Here is a 20,303-nt window from a genome sequence, read left to right as displayed (position 1 = left end):
AAATATCTGTACCTTCTAGCATTGCTTCCTTGACCAGACTAAGTGATTAGTAAGCAAACAGAATATCTGAATTATGTTTTTATGTACATGTAATATGCTTATGATACCATACTTTTATGCTCTATGATACTTGAAGGAGGATCAGTGACTTAACAGGAAGAGGGTCTTCTTACCCACCACTGAGTAATATGGAATCCATAAAAGCATTGTGAGTTGAGTTCTTCTAACCTTATGTTCTTTTCAGCTAATGCTGTTGACCTTTGATTTGTACAATGATTTTAAAAATGCAGGGTTTTGAGGAACTGCTTAATATTTGGATAGGTCCCAGAATATGTTGGGGAGCTGGAAAAACTGAAACGTTTGTAAGTGGTTCCATCCAGAGGCTCTCTAATGATTCCCTTTCAAAGCAATCATTGTCAATATGATTATCATTTGCTTTCTTAAGAAATGTTCTTGAGAGTTTCCATGATGTTTTGTGTACCACTAAACAATATGAGATGAAACTCTGTGAAATGGCTTGTTCTCAAGGACTCCAATTACTCTTCAATGGCCTTGGAAAGGGCCAGATAGGCTTTCTCTCGCAGGCTCATCATTGTCTCACAGCGCAATCATACAAGATTTTCTGTTTGAATCAATTTTATCTTAGAAAACGATTTGATTGTTTTTAAGCTTTCAGTTGGAATTAGTGCAATTAAGAGCTACGGAAAAATCCCTTTTAATTTGTCAACGTACTTGACAGGAAACAAGCTCACTAGATCTGTTCCTCAAATGGCTTCTGGAAAGAAACAAGAATGTGCATGTCGATTTCCGCCAGATTTATTTTTCAACTTGAAGTTCTGCTGCAACTCTGATGTTTTGTATTAAAAAGATTGGAAAATACAATAAAGCCCTTGGAGGCTTAAAAAGAGGGTATAAATGATTGAAGGGTAGTGTGGTAATTGGCCAATAATTGATAAATATAAATAAGAAAAAAAAAAAAGAGAATGATTTTGATTTTGAGAGAAAGAGAGCTACGGGAGACAAAGGGAAAGAGAAAGAAGAAGAAAAGAAAGGAGAGAAGGAAGGGAAGGAGAAGAGAAGTAGAGGAAATAAGTTTAAAAAGGTAAGATTTATGGTTTGAAGTGTATAATATGTTAAATTTCAGTTTTGATTAATTTTAGAGTTTTGAAGTTTGTATTTTGAGTTAATTGATGAATTAATTTGAAGGTTAGGAGTTGATTATTGTGGGTATTTGATTAATTAGTTGATTTTGAGAGATTGAATTGAAGGATAATGATTTTGAGTTATGATTTTGTTTAAATGGTGAAATTGTGTTAGAAATAAGGGGATAACAGTAGGTGATCTGTTGAAATTCTGGGTTTGAGGTTGAAGATGACAAAAATTCAGTTCGGTCCCTCAATTTACGGAAATTGCAGTTTAGTCCCCGAACTTTGGAAATTTTACAGATTGGTCCCTGGGGCATAAATTGAGGTTCTGAACACAACTGAGGATGATTTAAAGGCAAAATTCCAGTATAATTAATATTTTCAGTTTGGTCCTCCAATTTTGGTAAAATTACATTTTGGTCCCTGTTTTGGAAAATTATCGTTTTAGTCCCTAAACCTAGGAGACTAAGCCTGGTTTCCTTTTATGCATTGTAATCTTTTATTTGTGTTCTTTTGAGTTGCTTTTGAGTATATTTCATATATTTATTGTAGGTTCTCCTAACGATCCTTAATAGGATTTTCGGGTCTTTCGTCCGACATTCCTTTTAGTTCTATATTTTCCGGGTGAGTGGAATAATCTTTAATATTGCATATAATATAAATAAATATGTATGTTGATTATACAATGAGTACAACTAGTAAATTTCTTGAATATTTATATATGTTGCTTTATTTTCCGAGTACTCATTTATTCTTGAATTTGCACTCGCAATCTGTTAAAGTAAATTCTATTTGATATGATATACGCTTCTTTGATGATTATGTGAATATCTGTTATGCCTTGATATGGGAATTGTCAGTACTCCATGCTAACGGAGAATAGTTAGCCTGTGTGCACATAATATTCTGTATACCTAGCTGGTGAGAGAGGCATCAGCCTGTGGCGATTGATCATCCCACAGTGGTCACCGACGGGTGTCATCTGGTCACCTTCGGGTGTCATCTGGTCACCTTCGGGTGTCATCTGATCTCTGACATGTAATCCACTACGTTATGATAATATGTTACGTTATGATAATATGTTTAGTAAGTATATGTATATGTATATTAAGATAAATCATCTTATAAATTATTAATATCTGAAATATCTGAAATGTATATTAAATGTTATTCCCTCACTGAGTTGGTTGAACTCACCTCTCATTTTTAATATTATTTCAGGTTCTTAGTTTTTGGGACTTTGTTGAGTGTTTCCGCTTCTTCAGTTCTGGTCGGTATGCCTTGCTTGTTCGCGAGGCTTTCCTTTTAGTTTTGATTTGATGTCTTAGACGCTCCACTGTTACCTTGTTTTAATTACGTTTGGATTTTGACAATGTAAATGTATTATGAATTATTATTTTTGTTTTAATAACTATCTTTCGGTTTTATCAGTTTTGAATAATACGATATTTCTGAATATTATGAGCCGCTGCGTATTTTTGAATAAATTGTTTTTTTGATATGTTCGTTTTGAGGCTTAGCGCAGGTGAGGTGTCCTTTCGACACCGCTCCTACGTTGCCGGTCATGGACCCGGGATTCGGGCCGTGACAGCAACCCAAAGATTTCATGTTTCAGAAGTTTCCATAAAAAAAAATCCTAATTCAAGAACCACATAGACGATAACTGTTTGAAGTTTCTCATTGGTTTTGTCTTTAGGTTGTTTTTTATTCTGTTTACAAGGTAGCTGAATGTTTGATGGTTTCTCTCATCTGTCCTCACTACACTCTATAAGTTTGCGGTAGAAAAATAGCTGTAGCAATAGGTCAAATGTTCTCCATAAAATTGCTTAGGTTTTATATGTAGAACAGAAAACTAAGAAAGCAGAGCAAATTATCAATTCTTAGCCATAAGTTTGAGGATGAAGCTTTTCATTGTTGAAGGAAACCAATTAAAGCTTGTGTACGAGTACATGGATAACAACTGCTTGTCACGTGCTCTATTTGAGTTAATTTCTTCCATTCATCATAAGCATTTCTTTTAAAGTTCAAAAATTAAATGTCTTTTATCTTCCATTATTTACAGTGAGGTGAAGGATGCCAGATACAGAGGAGTGGACAGAGAATCTTATGAGAGTTTTACTTTTGCATAACCAAATTGAAGAAATTCCTTTCAGATATTCACCAAGGTGTCTCGGTCTTTCAATTCTATTGTTATGTGAAAATTCAGAGTTGCAATTTATAGCAGATTCATTTTTTGAGCAGTTGTGTGAGCTTAAGGTTCTTGATTTTTGAGCAGTTGTGTGAGCTTAAGGTTCTTGATCTGTCTTATACAAATATCACAAATCTGTCTGATTCTGTCTCTGAATTGGTGAGTTTCACTGCATTATTGCTCATTGGTTGTAATATGTTAAGGCATGTACCATCATTAGAAAAGCTGAGGGCACTGAACAAGTTAGATCTCTCTGATACTACACTTGAAAAGATGCCTCAAGGCATGGAATTACGTAACCTGAGGTATCTTAGAATGAATAGATGTGGTGAAAAGAAGTTTTCTAGTGGGTTGTTACCTAAACTCTCTCACCTGCAAGTCTTTGTACTAGAGGAAGGGTTAATTGATGGAAGATATGCTCCGCTAACAGTTAAAGGAAAGAAAGTAGCATGCATGAGAAAATTGAAAAGTTTGGAATGTCATTTTGAAGGTCACTCTGATTACGAGGAGTCTCTCAAATCTCGGGATGACCCAATCACTAAGCACATACGAAATTGTTGTAGGACTACTGAATAATGATTATTTTATTAAAAGAAGTAGAACAATTGTTTTAGGTAACTTGAGTGTAAACAGAGATGGAGATTTTCAGGTAATGTTCCCAAAGGACATTCAACAACTGAGCATTGATAAATGTAATGACGCAACAAGTTTATGCGATGTTTCCTCTCTAATAAAGTATGCAACTGAACTGGAGGTTTTATGGATTTGGAATTGCAATAGCATGGAGAGCTTGGTTTAATCCTCTTGGTTCTGCTCTGCTCCACTGCCATTGCCATCCTACAATGGTATATTTTCTGGTCTTAAACAATTCTATTGTGATGGATGTTCTAATATGAAGAAGTTGTTCCCTCTTATCTTGCTGCCAAACCTCATAAACCTGGAAGTGATTAAATTTATTCATTGTGAGAAAATGAAGGAGATAATTGGTGGAACAAGATCAGATGAAGAAGGGGTCATGGGTGAAGAAAGCAGCACCAGCACCAGCACTAACACTGAACTCAAGCTCCCAAAGTTAGTATTTATGGTATTGAAGGAATTGCCAGAACTGAAAAGCATTTGTAATGCAAAACTGATTTGCAATTCTCTCGAAGTAATTGAAGCAGACACATGTGAGAAGCTAAAGAGGACGGCAATATATCTTGAAAATGGCCAACCATCTACTCCTCTTGAAGAAATAACAGTATATCTAGAAGAATGGTGGGAGCCAGTAGTGGAGTGGGAGCATCCAAACGCTAAGGATATTCTTTGTCAGAGTATTCTTCAGAGGAGGCTATGGTGATAATAAATGGAGGGTATGGTGATACTAAATGTCGCTCTCTTATGCACCAATCCGTCCCCAACTCTTAGGCCTACAAGGTCTCAAGTTGCGAGCATGCTCAAAGGCCGAACTCCTGTTCCGGAACTTCTTTCTGATCCTGGGTTTTCCGCGATCAACACAAAATACTATTAGTAAATGTTGTATCAATTAGTAAATGGCTATAAGAAACCATTTCTGGCAGAATCCAAGCCAAACTTACAGCATGTCTATAAACGGATCATGCAGTTCTGATTCCACAAACTCGTACGGAGAACCAGGCCATCTTCTGCGAATTAGTTCAGTAAAATCCAATTAGTAAATGTTGTATCATATTCATTAACTTGAAAAAATTTGCAGAGGAGGGAAAAGACCCAATGTATTTCTCTGTTTATACATATAACTACTCTCTTCTTTAAGGAAATCCTCGTGAACCTTGTTGCAGCTGATAATCCTGTATGATACAGAACACGAGTTAGTGCTGCAAGGAGAAAGGGGATGAATGGCATTGACAGGACTAAAACACAGATGGTACATAGAATGATGCTTATTCTTCCGGCCTGGTTGCTTCTTGATTGCCTAAGCTGTTCACCTTCACGCGTTCCATCCTCAAAACGTCTAGCACATAAACGCTTAATTTTGAGCTTTGCAATGGAGCCAAGAAAAAATATTGTTCATATGAAGCAACTAAATTCAATGAATCCTGGAACAAGCAACCAGGTGAACCAAGATAATCCATTCACCGTCATGATCTCCTCCATGTCTAAAGATTGTAGATAAGGGAATATAGTGGAAAAGGCTATGAGAAATTGTTGATCGCATGGAGGAACTGCTAGAAAGAACCTACAATGGCGATTACATGGAACATGAATATGAAACTGATGTCCCGTAAAAGGGTTCGCGAGCAAAATTCGAGAATCTTTGCAATGTCTTTCTGCATCTTTCAGGAACAAATATTACAAGACCGTCCAGTGGTAGGGTTCAAAAGTATGCCTCTCAGATGTAGGCCTTTTCTTCTTCTTCTTTTTTAATTTACACTGTACAACAAAAATGTAAAAATATTATTGGTTTCTTTCTTTTTTTTGGTTATAAATTTACTCTATCTTTTGATATCTTTAAAGAGCAATACTGTGTATTACATTGTAAATAATCTACAACAAAACACTGATATCTTTTAATTATATATTAAATAAGTGCATGGCCAGTGATTTTAGAATTGAGCAATCACTTTTATAGTAATAGGATTTTTTTGGTCGCCCTTTGAAAAAAAAAATGCAAATATAAGAAAAACTACAATGGTAGCTTTTCTTAACCCATATTTCAAAACAAAATTTTTAGTAAGATACATACAAAATTATGGTAGATAAGATTTAATTAAATATTTTTAAATTTATAATTAGGAAAAAAACATAAGTTGGACCACAATTTCAAGACTCTTTGAAAATTTTTGTTTTTTTATTAAACCTATTTTTAATTTTTTTTTATTTTAAAAAATATTAAATTAATATTTTTTTAGATTTTTAATCATTTTAGTATATTAATACAAAAAAAAAATTTAAATTATTTTAATAAATTTTAAATTAAAAAATACTTTTAAAAAACTACATCTTCACCTAACAAACTTTTAACTTTACTATCTTAAGACAAAAAAATACATTGCCGACCAAATATGAAAATCATTACCACAACACAAGGATCAGCTTGACAAAAACAACGTCAGCCAAGACATCATCAAGAAGATCAAGGTCAAACCAAACTCATCACTTTCCGAGACCCTGTCGAAATCAAGGTCAAACCCCTTTTGCAAATTGATAAAAATCTGTACTTTTGATTCAATCAACGGAGCAAACGCATTAATAGCAACAAGAAAAATATTCTCTTCTTCTTCTTCTATGGTACCATTAATATATATATATATATATATATATATATATATATATATATATATATATATAGCTTTTGAAAGTGACATAAGAAGTTTTTAATAGGAAAACTAGCATATTAGCATACCCATCCTGGTGAGAGATTTTAACTGGTAGAAAGAGGTTTTTAATAGGAAAAGTGAAGATAAAAGGAGACGGAAATCTCAGTTATGACGGTTATAAAATGGCGCCAAGTGGTCGGTTTTGGTATGAGAGGGAAATGATTGGGACATGGACAGATGAGTTGGAATACTTACCCACCATTGGATTTTTCTCATGTTCTTATATCAACGACTCAGATTGAATCTCTCATTTTCGGCTCGCCCTTTAAGAAACTCTTGAAAAGTATGTGGTCCAAAAGTTAGAAGTATTTAAGATGATTAATTACTTATAAACCATAGTTTCATCTTTATGTTATTAAATCTTCTTTTTTATCCTATGGTCAAATGTATTTTTGGATTAACTTCATCACTGATTTATATTAAATATAGTTTTTTTAGTGATTAAGAATGTATTTTTAATATTAGTCGATCTATATTAAGGGCAGTGAGGTGTTGAAGTGACCCACTAAACTGTTACTTTGGTACAAGGGAGAGAATGCTGGAATTTGTACGAGGGTAGTTATATAATACACCACGTAAAAGTCAATAACATCTTTTGTACGAGATCGTGAAAAGAAGACAGCAGCCACGCTTCGTAAACTCCATACTCTAAATTTCGAACCAGTTAATTTTAAATTGAAAAGTTTTGAGATAGACTCAAAAGAATTTATATCAAATAATTCTTGTCTTCCGTTGCATGAAAATGGACAGCCATCTCCTCCCCCTTCTTTTATAATAATGTATATAAAACCAGAAAAATGGTGGGAGTTACTAGTGGAGTGGGAGCATCCTAACACTAAAGATGTTCTTCATCCCTTTGTAAAGTTTTTGGGACCCGACATGGACGAGTCATCCCCCAAAGTGATGTCCTTCGCCTCTTTGTAAGGTGTTTTGTTGGAGAATGAGTGACGACACCACTTACCAAAATGATAAAGAACAAGAGGCGTTGAAGTTCAATATCAACTAGGATTTAGATTAATAAAATTTAGAGTGTGTAAGAGTTTTAATATTGGTTAAAGGAGGAATTTTAATTAATGTAGGAATTCTTGATGAAAAAAGATTTGTAATAGAATAATTTATTAGAATCATCATTAATTAAATAGAATGTTAGATTTCTTATTAGATTATAATTTTCTTTGAGTAGTTTAATTCCTAATTATTTAGGACTTGAGATTTATAAATAAGTTTATAATCAGAAGCACAAAACACAAATTGAGAGAAATATAAAGAAAAGCTAGAAAGGTGTATTTTTTAAGAAAACTTTTAATAAAATATTATTCATCTCACTCTTTTTCTTATTTTTTAGCTTCGTTTTTTTTTATATATATTTGTTTTTTAAAATTAAATACCGCATCCTATTCTTCTTTTCTAACAAGAGGCACTTCATGGACGATGACAGTGAGGCGGATGCTTGTACTGAAGCCAACATGTCTGCTATATCCAATGTATCAGCTAACAATGGACGTCTATATATACACAACAGCACTTGTTTCTCCCCTCGCTCTCACGTACTAAGGACTTTGCCTCGTGAATGAAATTACACTGTAAAACTTCACTTTGCTGAGATTATTTTCACAGATGGCAATTCGTTGTATAGTATTGGGAACCAAACTTTTTCTCATGATACTTGAGAAGGGACGCTGGAATTGTATATCCACACTTGCTTGCTAATTATTACTTGTGATGAATCTGTGTATATTGGGAAAGTTGGTTCTGAAAGATTTTAACATTGAAGACGAGGCTGGTGGTGCTGGCATAGCCCTTGCGAAGACATTAATTGCAACAGTAATCAATTTTTTTAACAATTTCTTTAGCATCTTTACTTAGGCTACCAAATTAATTAATCAATTCTCATTATATTTTTCTTTGAAGATTTGAAATATTGTATATGAATTCGCTAACTCTTCAACACTTTCCTGTCAACTAGAATTACTCTGTTCAATATTCTCTAAAAGATACTGAAAACAGAACAGAGCTTTTTCAATAAGAAATTATGCTTAGAGGAAGACTAGCTATTAAAGTCATTGCAATTTGCAAGCAACTTTATGTTTTTTATACACTAAAGAAATAAAACAGAGATTCCATATTTAACAAAGACTCGGGATAAAACTATCTCCTTCCTTGTTAGAGAGGGCTCTGACGTTCTGGCGCACTGTAACTTGCAGATCCGTTTGGCTTTTGCACTTGCACCAAGGAGATACACATAGCTTGTGTTATCATTTAATCTAACCGAATTGACTTGAGGCTTAATTTGTTTGTTTGTTTGTTTCTTTCTTAATGTTTTCTTAAATTATCTTGGAATTGTATGTCTCTTGGCTCCACGGGTCAGAGGTGAGGGTATAGTTAGTGATATTCACTTTGAGCTTTGGACTCCCCATTACTTCAACTGATTGTTTTTTGTTTGACCACAAGATATTGATTGTCGAGGGAAATTCCAAGGACGCATTGGGGTCAGGACTTTTACATACTGCATGCTTCTAAGACAAATTAAAAATGTTTCAGTTCATTTAATTTATTAGTTCTATGTCATTAAATATATTGCTATTTCGTGATCATTCCAATTTTCTTGTTGCTGATGTTGTCCATTAACTCTCGTATTTCTTGACTTATCTATCAGTAAAATGATTAATGTTTCAATTTTGATGCCTGCATAATGTATCAGTATAAAACACAGCATTAGTTTTGTTGCTGACAAGGGTCTGAAAAAACCTCTCTATACCTCTGCACGTTTGAACAAGGGAGGAGTTCTATATTTAGAAACACATTCATGCAGGTACTCCCTCTTTTTTTCTTTCTTTTTTTTTTCTTTTGCGCTTTCTAACTTGATACCACACCTAGGTTTTGGAGGCATATGGAAAAGAATCTGCTGATGTTCTGCTATCCATATGATTGATTTAGGATTACTGACAATTACTGTGTGGAAACTCGCTATAAAATATTTGATATGCATGTGAAATTGCTATTGCTGGAGCCAAGTGTCCAGAGATCTATCCGTCATGAATGAATTCTATAGTATGTTGATTTTCTTGGATTGATTAAAGGCTATAAACAGAGTATTTAACAATGCGCAGAAGTCTGAAAAACAGGGGAAAACGCAATGTTCAGTCGCTATCTGGTGCATGGGTTGGTGGAGGCAGGGCTGCGTGTATAAGGGAATCCACATAAATCACACTCATTAGTGATTTCCTTCTCTGTCAATTATGGATAAGAAATGATCCCTTTTTCCTTTTTTTTTCTGAGAAGAAATAATGATCCATCTTAAAGGCCTTCAGATTTCAACACATGAAGGGATGCATGCATATCTCAGGAATTAACAATGGAGGGATAAATTTTAATTGCCACTGATTTCTTGACAAAACGCACCGTACTAAGCTGCTGTTAGCCGTTGCTTATGCGCACCGTTTCAAAAAATGAATGAGAACTGCTGTGGATTCCCTCTCTTCTCTCCGTCTCTCTCTCTCCCGCTCTCTCCTTCTCTGTCTTCTCAATCTTTCTGATTCCACTGAGTTCAACACAGATTGGAGGATTCTTAATCGGGTTGTTACCTATAGATCGTACGTGATCTTATACAAATGTGATGTATATATGCAGGAATAATATTGGTCTTTAAATGGTTTTATTTCTTAAATAAATCAAAGAATTTAAGTTAATCTCTTGGCAGCAGGATTGATGAAAAAATAAATCATCTGTATCAATGCTCTCCTGACCACTTGGAACACCTTGCTTAAGACATCAGGAGATCAAGATATTTAATATGAAATTCAACACAAGCTGATGATCCCAGTTCTTTGCCAAAAGCAAATGGTGACAGGAAAGTCATTAGCGAGCCGAATTGCTCCTCGGCATCATCACTACTATCATGATAATTGCATATGTTCGATCTAACAGTAGACTCAATGGTTGAAACAGTATAATGTACGTAAACATGTTGAATAGTTAGTGTGAATAAATAAAGCAGGTGATTCATGAAATTAAAAATAATTTGCATGGTGGTTTCGAGGATATAATTGCATATTGGACAAACAAAGTCCCTTTGTATCATAGTTTTAAAACCCGGACCGGCCCGGCGGGTCGACCCGGGACCCGGCCGACCCGGGCATGGGACCGGTCCGGGTGAAGGCCAAAACCCGTTTGGGAATTGGTCCGGCCAGACCCGGTCGACCCGGGACCCGGCAAGACCCGGTCAACATCCAGCCCCAAACCCGTTGATTTTTTTTTTTGTTTTTTTTTCTAAAACGATGTCGTTTTGATTTTTTAAAAAAAAATTTAAATTTTTTTTTTGACCCGGCCGACCCAGCGACCTAGCCGAGACCCGGTGACCCGGTCAAAACCCGGAACCCGGGCCTTGGACCGGGTCGACCACCGGGCCGGGTCTTAAAACTATGCTTTGCATGGTGGTTTCAAGAGACAGTGGAAGTAACAATTGATCTTCATTAATTGTTCTGGCTTTTTAATTAAAAAAAGTACATAACACTGTTGTTTTAGCATCTAACAACAGTAGACTCAAGGATTTGAAGCAGTGTAATGTGAACACGTTGAATAGTTAGCGTGAATAAATAAAGCAGAAAGTGGCATGAACATGAAGTTTGCATGGTGGTTTCCATGGGAGTAATCATTGCATACAGGACAAAGAAAGCACCTATGTTTTATTTCTTTAGAGTAAAAAAACATAAAGATGCTTGCTAATTGCTAATTGCTAATTGCAATGACTTTAATAGCTAGTCTTCCACTAAGAGAGATTTCTCTCAGTATATTTCCTAATTTCTTATTTGATAAAGTTGCTAAGAGAGAGATATCTCAGTATACCCTTGATTTCCTAATTTCCCTCACCAAATTTCTTATTGATATTTTAATAGTTAGAGTGAATAAATAAAGCAGAAAGTGGCATAAAGTTTGCATAGAGAACAAAGAAAGCACAAGCAGAAAGTGACATAAAGTTGAAGCTTCCTGCCAATTTCTATTGCAATGACTTTAATAGCTGGCCTTCCAGTAAGAGAGATCTCTCTCGGTATACCATTGACTTCCAAATTTCCCTCACCAAATTTCCTAAACCTTTCTTAGGATCTGTGCTTCCTTTTTCTGATTGAATCGAATCATCTCGTTTTGAGTTCTTGATCTGTATCTTTCTTGCTTGAAAGGTAAATCCTACTTTCTTTTCTTGTTTTTCTACCACTAATTTTGTTTCAAATAAGATTTTCCCATTTGGTTGTAGAATAAATATGTAGGATTGTAGATTAATCAATCAAGTAGAACTTAATTATATATGTGTTGCTTGATCTATTTTAGAATTCAAAACTCATATTTAGCTTTGTTCTTACATATTGCCATCAACTTCAACTACTTATCTTAAAAACAGCTGCTCTCAAGGTTTCTTTTGTCTGTTGAGTGCCTCTTGTCAGCTTGACAGGTGACTAGTTAGTTTACCTACTCTTTCTCAAATTCTTGCGCTTACATTTTCAGATCAGCTTTTCCGGCATTTCAACATTGAGGTGCGTCCACACGTTAACTCACTCAGCAATTAGCTTCAGATTCTTTTGAATCCTGGTACAGTATTTATACTTCATCTTCTTCATTTTGTTGCTGTTATCGTTTTTGACATGTAACTTTGGAGTTAGGATCATCAATGTTTTCCAAATATAAATAAATTGATCTTTCTTTGTTTTTATAATCCTTGCCTTAAGGAGTTCATACCAAATTCATTGTTTTTTCTTTTTATTTATTCTAGTCTCAACCTTTCCTTTTCCAATTAATTTTATTCAATATTTTGACTCTGTTTTATATATAGGGCAAAATGGTTCAATCAACTGACCCATTTTGGCACCATGTTGAGGAGATGAAGTGTATTTATTGCGGGCGTCAATTTCCTAACGATACTTCCATTTCAAGGATCAAATGGCATTTATCAGGAGAGAAAGGGCGTGGTGTTGCAATTTGTGAAAGAGTTCCTAAACAAGTTCAAGAAGCAGCTTTTCAAGCTATGCATGGTGCCAACAAAAGACATAAAAGCATAGCAAGTTCAAGCAATGTTAATGATAATGCCATTTCAACCACTCCACAAGAACAAAACAATAATGAAGTCGACAATTTGGCAGGAGATGCAGGAACGACACAAGCAGCGGATAGAATGGGTCACCCACCTGGAAGAAGTGTGGAAGAGTTCAGTAGATGGTTAATGGAGGATGATATAGAGAATGGGACTGGAGGAGTAGTGCAGCCTGGTGCAGGAGCTAGCTCTTCTGGAGGGCTTACATGCAACACAAATGAGACTCCAGGAGACGCAGTACCAACGACAAAGCTGGTGGGTCAAGCATTCGAAGACCATGAGAAGACTATCTGGTCTTGGTTGATGCACGATGAAGTTTCAACTATTGGCATCTATGGGATGGGCGGGGTGGGTAAGACGACATTGGTGAAACATATATATGATCAACTTCAAAAAAGACGAGACAGTTTTTGTCATGTTTACTGGATTACTGTTTCACAAGATACCAGCATTAGTAAATTGCAAAACAGTATCGCCAGACGGATTGGTTTAGATCTTTCTAATGAAGGTGAGGAGCTGTATAGAGCTTTCGATTTGTCAGAAGAATTAATGAAGAAACAGAAATGGGTTTTGATTTTAGATGATCTGTGGAAGGATATTGAGCTACACAAGGTCGGAGTTCCTATCCAAGCTGTTAAGGGATGCAAACTGATTCTTACAACACGATCAGAAAAGGTTTGTCAACAGATGGATACCCAACACAAAATCAAAGTAAGTCCTATATTGGAGGAAGAAGCTTGGACTTTGTTTATTGAGAGACTTGGACATCAAATGGCACTTTCTCCAGAAGTGGAACAAATTGCAAAATCTATCACAAAGGAGTGTGCTGGTTTGCCTCTGGGAATTATAGCTATGGCTGGAACCATGAAGGGGGTGGAGGACATACACGAGTGGAGGAATGCTTTAGAGGAACTAAAACAATCAAGAGTTTGGCAGGAGGACATGGATGAGAAGGTATTCAAAATATTAAGATTTAGTTATATGCACTTAAAGGAGTCAGCACTGCAACAATGTTTCTTGTACTGTGCATTATTCCCGGAAGACTTCGAGATCCATAGAGAGCATTTTATAGCTTATTTGATTGATGAGGGAGTGATAAAAGGCATGAGTAGGAAGGCAGAATTTGACAAAGGCCACTCGATGCTTAATAAACTCGAAAGTGCCTGCCTTTTGGAAAAAGTTGAATGCCTTTTGGAAGAAATTCCTTCCAGCCATTTACCATGCTGTCCCAGTCTTTCAACTCTATTGTTATGTGGAAATTCAGAGTTGCAATTTATTGCAGATTCATATTTTGAGCAGTTGCATGAGCTCAAGGTTCTTGATCTGTCTCGTACAAAGATCACAAAACTACCTGATTCTGTCTCTGAATTGGTGAGTCTCACTGCATTAGTGCTTACTGGTTGTAAGATGTTAAGGCATGTACCGTCATTAGAAAAGCTCAAGGCACTGAAGAGGTTAGATCTCTCTGGTACTTGGGCACTTGAAAAAATGCCTCAAGGTATGGAATGTCTATGCAACCTGAGGTATCTTAGAATGAATGGATGTCGTGAAAAGGAGTTTCCTAGTGGGTTGTTACCTAAGCTCTCTCTCCTGCAAGTGCTTATATTGGAGGAGCAGATTCATCCTACTACCAAACATAATAGAAAAGGACTGCCTGCTCCGATAACAGTTAAAGGAAAGGAAGTGGGATGCTTGAGGAAGTTGGAAACTTTGGTATGCCATTTTGAAGGTTACTTAGACTACGTGGAGTATCTCAAAACTCGGGATGAAACCAAATCACTAACCACATACCAAATTCATGTAGGACTACTGGATAAGTATTATAATCATTATTATGGTGATTTCAGTAGGAAAACAATTGTTTTGGTTAACTGGAGTATCGACAGAGATAGAGATTTTCAGGTCATGTTCTCGAAGGACATTCAAGACCTAAGCATTCATAATTGTGATGATGCAACAAGTTTATGCGATTTTTGGTCTCTAATAAAGAATGCAACTGAACTGGAGGCTATCAAGATTAGTGATTGCAATAGCATGGAGAGCTTGGTTTCATCTTCTTGGTTCTGCTCTGCTCCACCACCATCTCCATCTTATAGTGGTATATTTTTTGGTCTTAAAGAGTTTTGTTGTTGTGGTTGTAAGAGCATGAAGAAGTTGTTCCCTCTTGTCTTGCTGCCAAGCCTCGTAAACCTAGAATTGATTGTAGTTCTGCGTTGTGAGAAGATGGAGGAGATAATAGGTGGAACAAGATCAGATGAAGAGGGGGTTATAGGTGAAGAAAGTAGCAGCAGCAATATCGAATTCAAACTCCCAAGGTTAAAACGTCTGCGATTGGATAGATTACCAGAACTGAAAAGCATTTGTAGTGTAAAACTGATTTGCAATGCTCTCAAAGAAATTCGGATTGTAAAATGTGAGAAGCTGATGAGGATGCCGATATGTCTTCCGTTGCTTGAAAATGGCGAGCCATCTCCTCCCCCTTTTCTTGAAGATATCTATATAAATTCAAAAGAATGGTGGGAGTCATTAGTAGAGTGGGAGCAACCTAACGCTAAAGATGTCCTTCGTCCCTTTCTAAGAATGGTGGGAGTGGTGGATGATTGACGACATTGCCCTTAATATAACATTATATTAAGAGTAAGCATTGTTGTTTTAATTGGTTAAGCTTAAGCTATGTTTCAATCTTATTAAATGACCACTATTTTATCCACTTCTTTTTATTTGATGCTTTTTCTTTCAATCTTATATGGGCTCAACAAATTTAAAGTAATTGTGTTTTAATTGAGTGAGTCTACATTAAAATGCACTTAAGTAAACACCATCTAACAATAATATAAATTATTTGCAATTAATAAAAGAGACCGGGTCCATTTGGTCCAGGGAAAGAGCCCAAATAAGAAAATAATAAAAAACCAGGCCCATAAACATTTGATCTAGGAAAGATCTACAATGGCATAGCCATCATAACAATTAGGGAATACCATATCACCGAAGCAAAAGTGCCTTTTCTTTTTAATAAATTTTGATCATTTTATTTTATGGTTGAGGTAATAGTGATATGATATTTGATATCAATTAAGTATTTTTTATTTAAAAATATATTAAAATAATATATTTTTTATTTTTTAAAATTTATTTTTAATACTTTCATATTAAAACGATTTAAAAATATAATTTCAGTTGGCATCTCCTTTACTAAACACCTAGACCAAAGAAACAACTTGATAATTTGTTAATGCAACCACAAATCCTCCTAGCCAGCCATGTTTACACTAGTAAGGAAGGTGACACAATGCAAGAATCAATTTCAAATTCACAAGAAATCTGGAAGTGATTTGCGGCAACAACCAAACCTAGAATCATGCCTTGTAAATTGATACATTTAAGAAAATATATTCTGTAACTGAAATGCATGTCAGTTATTTGATAGCTGTATATTTCCTTAGATGGATCAATGCAAGTATGCTGAAAATTCCAACGTGAGCTCTTGAAATATATACTTTTCAATACATACTTCATAGCAGAGAGCGACATTGATGGCATCAGCAGTGGAGTGAATTGAAGTTTTTCAGGCAACTAATTTATTGTGAACCCCAAAACAACATGGACCATTGGAGGGTGATGTGGAAACAATTGCCTTATCGGATAAGCCTATTCTGGGAATAAAGACTTGAGCACGCTTTATTTTAAGAAGAAACTTGATTTTGGTAGATTGGGATCCTTGTGGAGGAAAAAATTGGCTTCTTTTTGTCTGTCCTTTCTCTTCACGCTTAACTTCTAAACAAAGCATTTCTCATTCATCCGCTCTTATTCAGTTAGCAATTTGCAGGCCCTGGAAAAACTTAAAATCAAAGAATATTAACTTTCATCAGATGATTAATTAAATGTAAACGTAAAAAAGAGGTGAAATTCCATGATCTTCCCATTTTCTCTGATTAATTTTATCAATGGCAAATAGGGTGCATTCCCCATAATTACTGCTTAATGCACGTGAAGCTGGTCCCCGTAGCCTCTCTCTTTTTGGAGCTTATCGATCCCCATCTGCCTTTGTCAATGGGAGTTCAACCATTACGTTTATGTCCTTCTTTTTTCTTATAGTCCAATCAAGAAAGCGAGTGGTTGTGCAGCATGTCTTCTTCATGATCATAAGAAGATAAGAACGATTAAACATGAGGTCTCATATTACATGCAGTAATTATCAATTCAAAGGGGAATGCCGTGGCTATAAATGAGGGTTTCTCTTCCTTCTAGTCTCTTCGAGGTGGGGAAGACTAGTAAGAGAGTTTCATGATCATGCGCTAGTTTTTATATGAATATGTACGTACAAGTAACAATTTGGCAGCAGAAAAATACAGAGATCAACATGCTTGGTAAAGGCCAAGTTTATAGAATGGGCTAGCTACCTACCTACCTGGGCTTGTAGGCACAGTAGTTGCAAGTGAATGAGCAGATCAATCCACTTAACCACAACCACCTCAATGCACAAAATGGCTAACCTACCTGGGCTTGTATATGCCTCTCTATCTCTAAAAAGTATGTGCCAAATATCTAAAAAGAAGAAAGCAAAGATGGAACTAAGATTTTAGGAAGTGTAGAATCTGTCTTCTCACTATTGTAATCTCTCTTTCTCCATTTGTAAACATTTTAAGTTGTCCCTTACATAAAATGATATTACTCAATATTATGCTTAATGTCATCTCTCTTCAGTGTTTTCTCCTCAATGCATCGACAGGAAAGTTGCCTGCAGAACTTGCCAAGTTGGTCAACCTGACAGATATGTAAGCAGACACCTTTTCTTTTTTGTGCGCGTCTCTTAATTGAAGCACACGTCTATGAACCAAAAAACAAAACAAAACCAAAAAAACATTGATTACCTGGCATTTTTCATGTCTTCATCTTTGGATTTACCTCGGCTGGGGTGGTTTGACCCAAAAGATATGCAATCAGCCTCTCTTACCACAGGAAATGTCGCTGATTTTGATGCCCAAAAGTCTCATATTTAACATTCCCGGACTGTTTCCATCTTTCAATCTTCTATGCTGATAATTCAACCATGCACATGGATCAAATTCAGTGGAAATCATGTTATTGCAATTCTTCAAAAAATATTGTTTTTCATATATATGTGTGTATGTTCTTCATCTTTTTATCTAAATTTTATGGTAAACAATCATACTTTCAGAAAACTCTCTGAGTTTGTATTTATTTGACACCTTTTAGGAGGATGGATGATAATAATTTATCAGGGAAGTTACCTGCTTTCACCAGTAAATGAACACAGGTTCAGAATATCTGAATATCTGTACCTTCTAGCATTGCTTTCTTGACCAGACTAAGTAAGTGATTAGAAAGCAAACAGAATATCTAAATTCTGTTTTTATGTGTATGTAATATGCTTATGATACCATGCTTTTATGCCCTATGATACTTGAAGGAGGATCAGTGACTTAACAGGAAGAGGGTCTTCTTACCTACCACTGAGTAATATGGAATCCATAAAAACATTGTGAGTTGGAGTTCTTCTATTCTTATGTCCTTTTCAGCTAATGCTCTCGACCTTTGATTTGCACAACGATTTTAAAAATGCAGGGTTTTGAGAGAACTGCTTAATATTTGGATAGGTCCCAGAATATGTTGGGAAGCTGGAAAAACTGAAACGGTTGTAAGTGGTTCCATCCAGAGGCTCTCTAATGATTCCCTTTCAAAGCAATCATTGTCAATATGATTATCATTTGCTTTCTTAAGAAATGTTCTTGAGAGTTTCCATGATGTTTTGTGTACCACTAAACGATATGAGATGAAACTCTGTGAAATGGCTTGTTCTCAAGGATTCCAATTACTCTTCGATGGCCTTGGAAAGGGCCAGATAGGCTTTTTCTCACAGGCTCATCATTGTCTTACAGCGCAATCATACAAGATTTTCTGTTTGAATCAATTTTATCTTAGAAAACGATTTGATTGTCTTTAAGCTTTCAGTTGAAAGTGCAATTAAGAGCTACGGAAAACCCCTTTTAATTTGTCGACGTACTCGACAGGAAACAAGCTCACTAGATCTGTTCCTCAATGGCTTCTGGAAAGAAACAAGAATGTGCATGTCGATTTCCGCCAGATTTATTTTTCAACTTGAAGTTCCGCTGCAACCCAAAGATTTCATGTTTCAAAAGTTTCCATAAAAAAATAAAAAAAAAAAACAAATCCTAATTCAAGAACCTCATGGATGATAACTGTTTGAAGTTTTCTCGTTGGTTTTGTCTTTAGGGTGTTTTTGCTTCTGTTTACAAGGTAACTGAATGTTTGATGGTTTCTCTCATCTGTCCTCACTACACTCTATAAGTTTGCGGTAGAAAAATAGCTTTAGCAAGAGGTCAAATGTTCTCCATAAAATTGCTTAGGTTTTATATGTAGAACAGAAAACAAAGAAAGAAGAGCAAATTATTAATTCTTAGCCATAACTTCGAGGATGGAACTTTTCATTGTTGAAGGAAACCAATTAAAGCTTGTGTACAATTGCCTGTCCCGTGCTCTATTTGTTGAGTTTATTTCTTCCATTCATCAGAAGCATTTCTTTTGGAGTTATTGCTTTGGAAATTGTCAGTGGTAAGAGCAACACAAACTACAGGCCAAAGGAGGAGTTTGTTTACCTTATTGACCGAGTAAGGTTATACTCTCTAAAATTCTCCTTCATTCTTTGTTTAATGGTGATTGGAAAACATTTGATGCTAGTCTCGGTTTAATGCTCATTGCAAAACATCACATTGTAATATTAAGTTTCTAACAACCAATCAAATTGTGAATCATTACTCAAATATTTGTTATAACATATTCAAGAAATTTTTCCTTTTCTCCTACTATTTCCTAGCCATCACTTTAAGAATTTAACATCTCCTGTCAATATAATCACTTGAGACTTCTTTTTCTCCCTTAAATGTTGCAGAAGCAAAGTACATTCATGCCTAAAACAAAACTGTCCATGTCCTGCTTCTAGATATCAATAAACTTCTACAAATGCAACATTGGTTTCTTTTAGTTTGGACAAAATACATTTCTGTTCCACAGTGTCTATAAGTTGATTTTAACTAGAATTTCCATTTTTCTCTTTTTTTTATGAGTAAATATTTATATATCTGAATCCTTCTTCATATTTTCAAAATTTATCATTTTCTTACTTGTAAAAAATAATTTCCCTTGCACAAAATAAATAATATTGGATTGATCTCTCTTTTATTTCTATAGGAAAAATATTACATGAATATTGTCTGTTTTTCAAAGCTGAAATTGTCGTTCAGTTCTCACAGCTTGTATTTCTACCAACTTCAATTATCATCTCTGTCACACAGCTGCAAGGGCATTCTTTTGGAGACACAATATCAGATTATCAGACCAGAAGGTATATACATACTGTGCAGCCTTTTCCTTTGCTTAGTCACCCCTGCAGGCCACAGAAGAAGAAGGAGAAAATGGTTCTACCAAAGGGTCCATTCTGGGAGCATGTTGAGGAGATACCTGGCGGTCGTAGGCGGTGTAAGTTTTGTGGGCATTTATTATCCAAT

General features: G+C 35.5%; 1 protein-coding gene and 1 long non-coding RNA gene across 5 annotated transcripts; both read left to right on the top strand.

The window, feature by feature from the left end:
- The first annotated feature begins 997 nt into the window (after positions 1 to 997).
- Positions 998 to 5,317, top strand: LOC118031219 (uncharacterized). Of its 4 annotated transcripts, none has more exons than XR_012168860.1 (5): positions 998 to 1,102; positions 1,698 to 1,769; positions 2,367 to 2,415; positions 3,208 to 3,401; positions 3,436 to 5,317. It is a non-coding gene; the product is annotated as an uncharacterized lncRNA (long non-coding RNA). The 4 variants fall into 4 exon arrangements; XR_004684487.2 differs by lacking the exon at positions 2,367 to 2,415 and having other exon boundaries at positions 3,436 to 4,178; positions 4,310 to 5,311; XR_004684486.2 differs by lacking the exon at positions 2,367 to 2,415 and having other exon boundaries at positions 3,436 to 5,312.
- A 6,282-nt stretch (positions 5,318 to 11,599) lies between these two features.
- Positions 11,600 to 15,357, top strand: LOC118031212 (probable disease resistance protein At4g27220). Its single transcript, XM_035035556.2, has 3 exons — positions 11,600 to 11,848; positions 12,171 to 12,254; positions 12,496 to 15,357. Exon 3 carries the CDS (start codon positions 12,502 to 12,504, stop codon positions 15,355 to 15,357), a length of 2,856 nt encoding a protein of 951 aa, XP_034891447.2. The 5' UTR covers positions 11,600 to 11,848; positions 12,171 to 12,254; positions 12,496 to 12,501.
- The last annotated feature ends 4,946 nt before the right edge of the window (positions 15,358 to 20,303 follow it).

The sequence above is a fragment of the Populus alba genome, chromosome 19 (assembly GCF_005239225.2).
Source record: "Populus alba chromosome 19, ASM523922v2, whole genome shotgun sequence".
NCBI classification, from domain to species: Eukaryota; Viridiplantae; Streptophyta; class Magnoliopsida; order Malpighiales; family Salicaceae; genus Populus; species Populus alba.
This window is presented reverse-complemented; position numbering and strand designations above follow the sequence as displayed.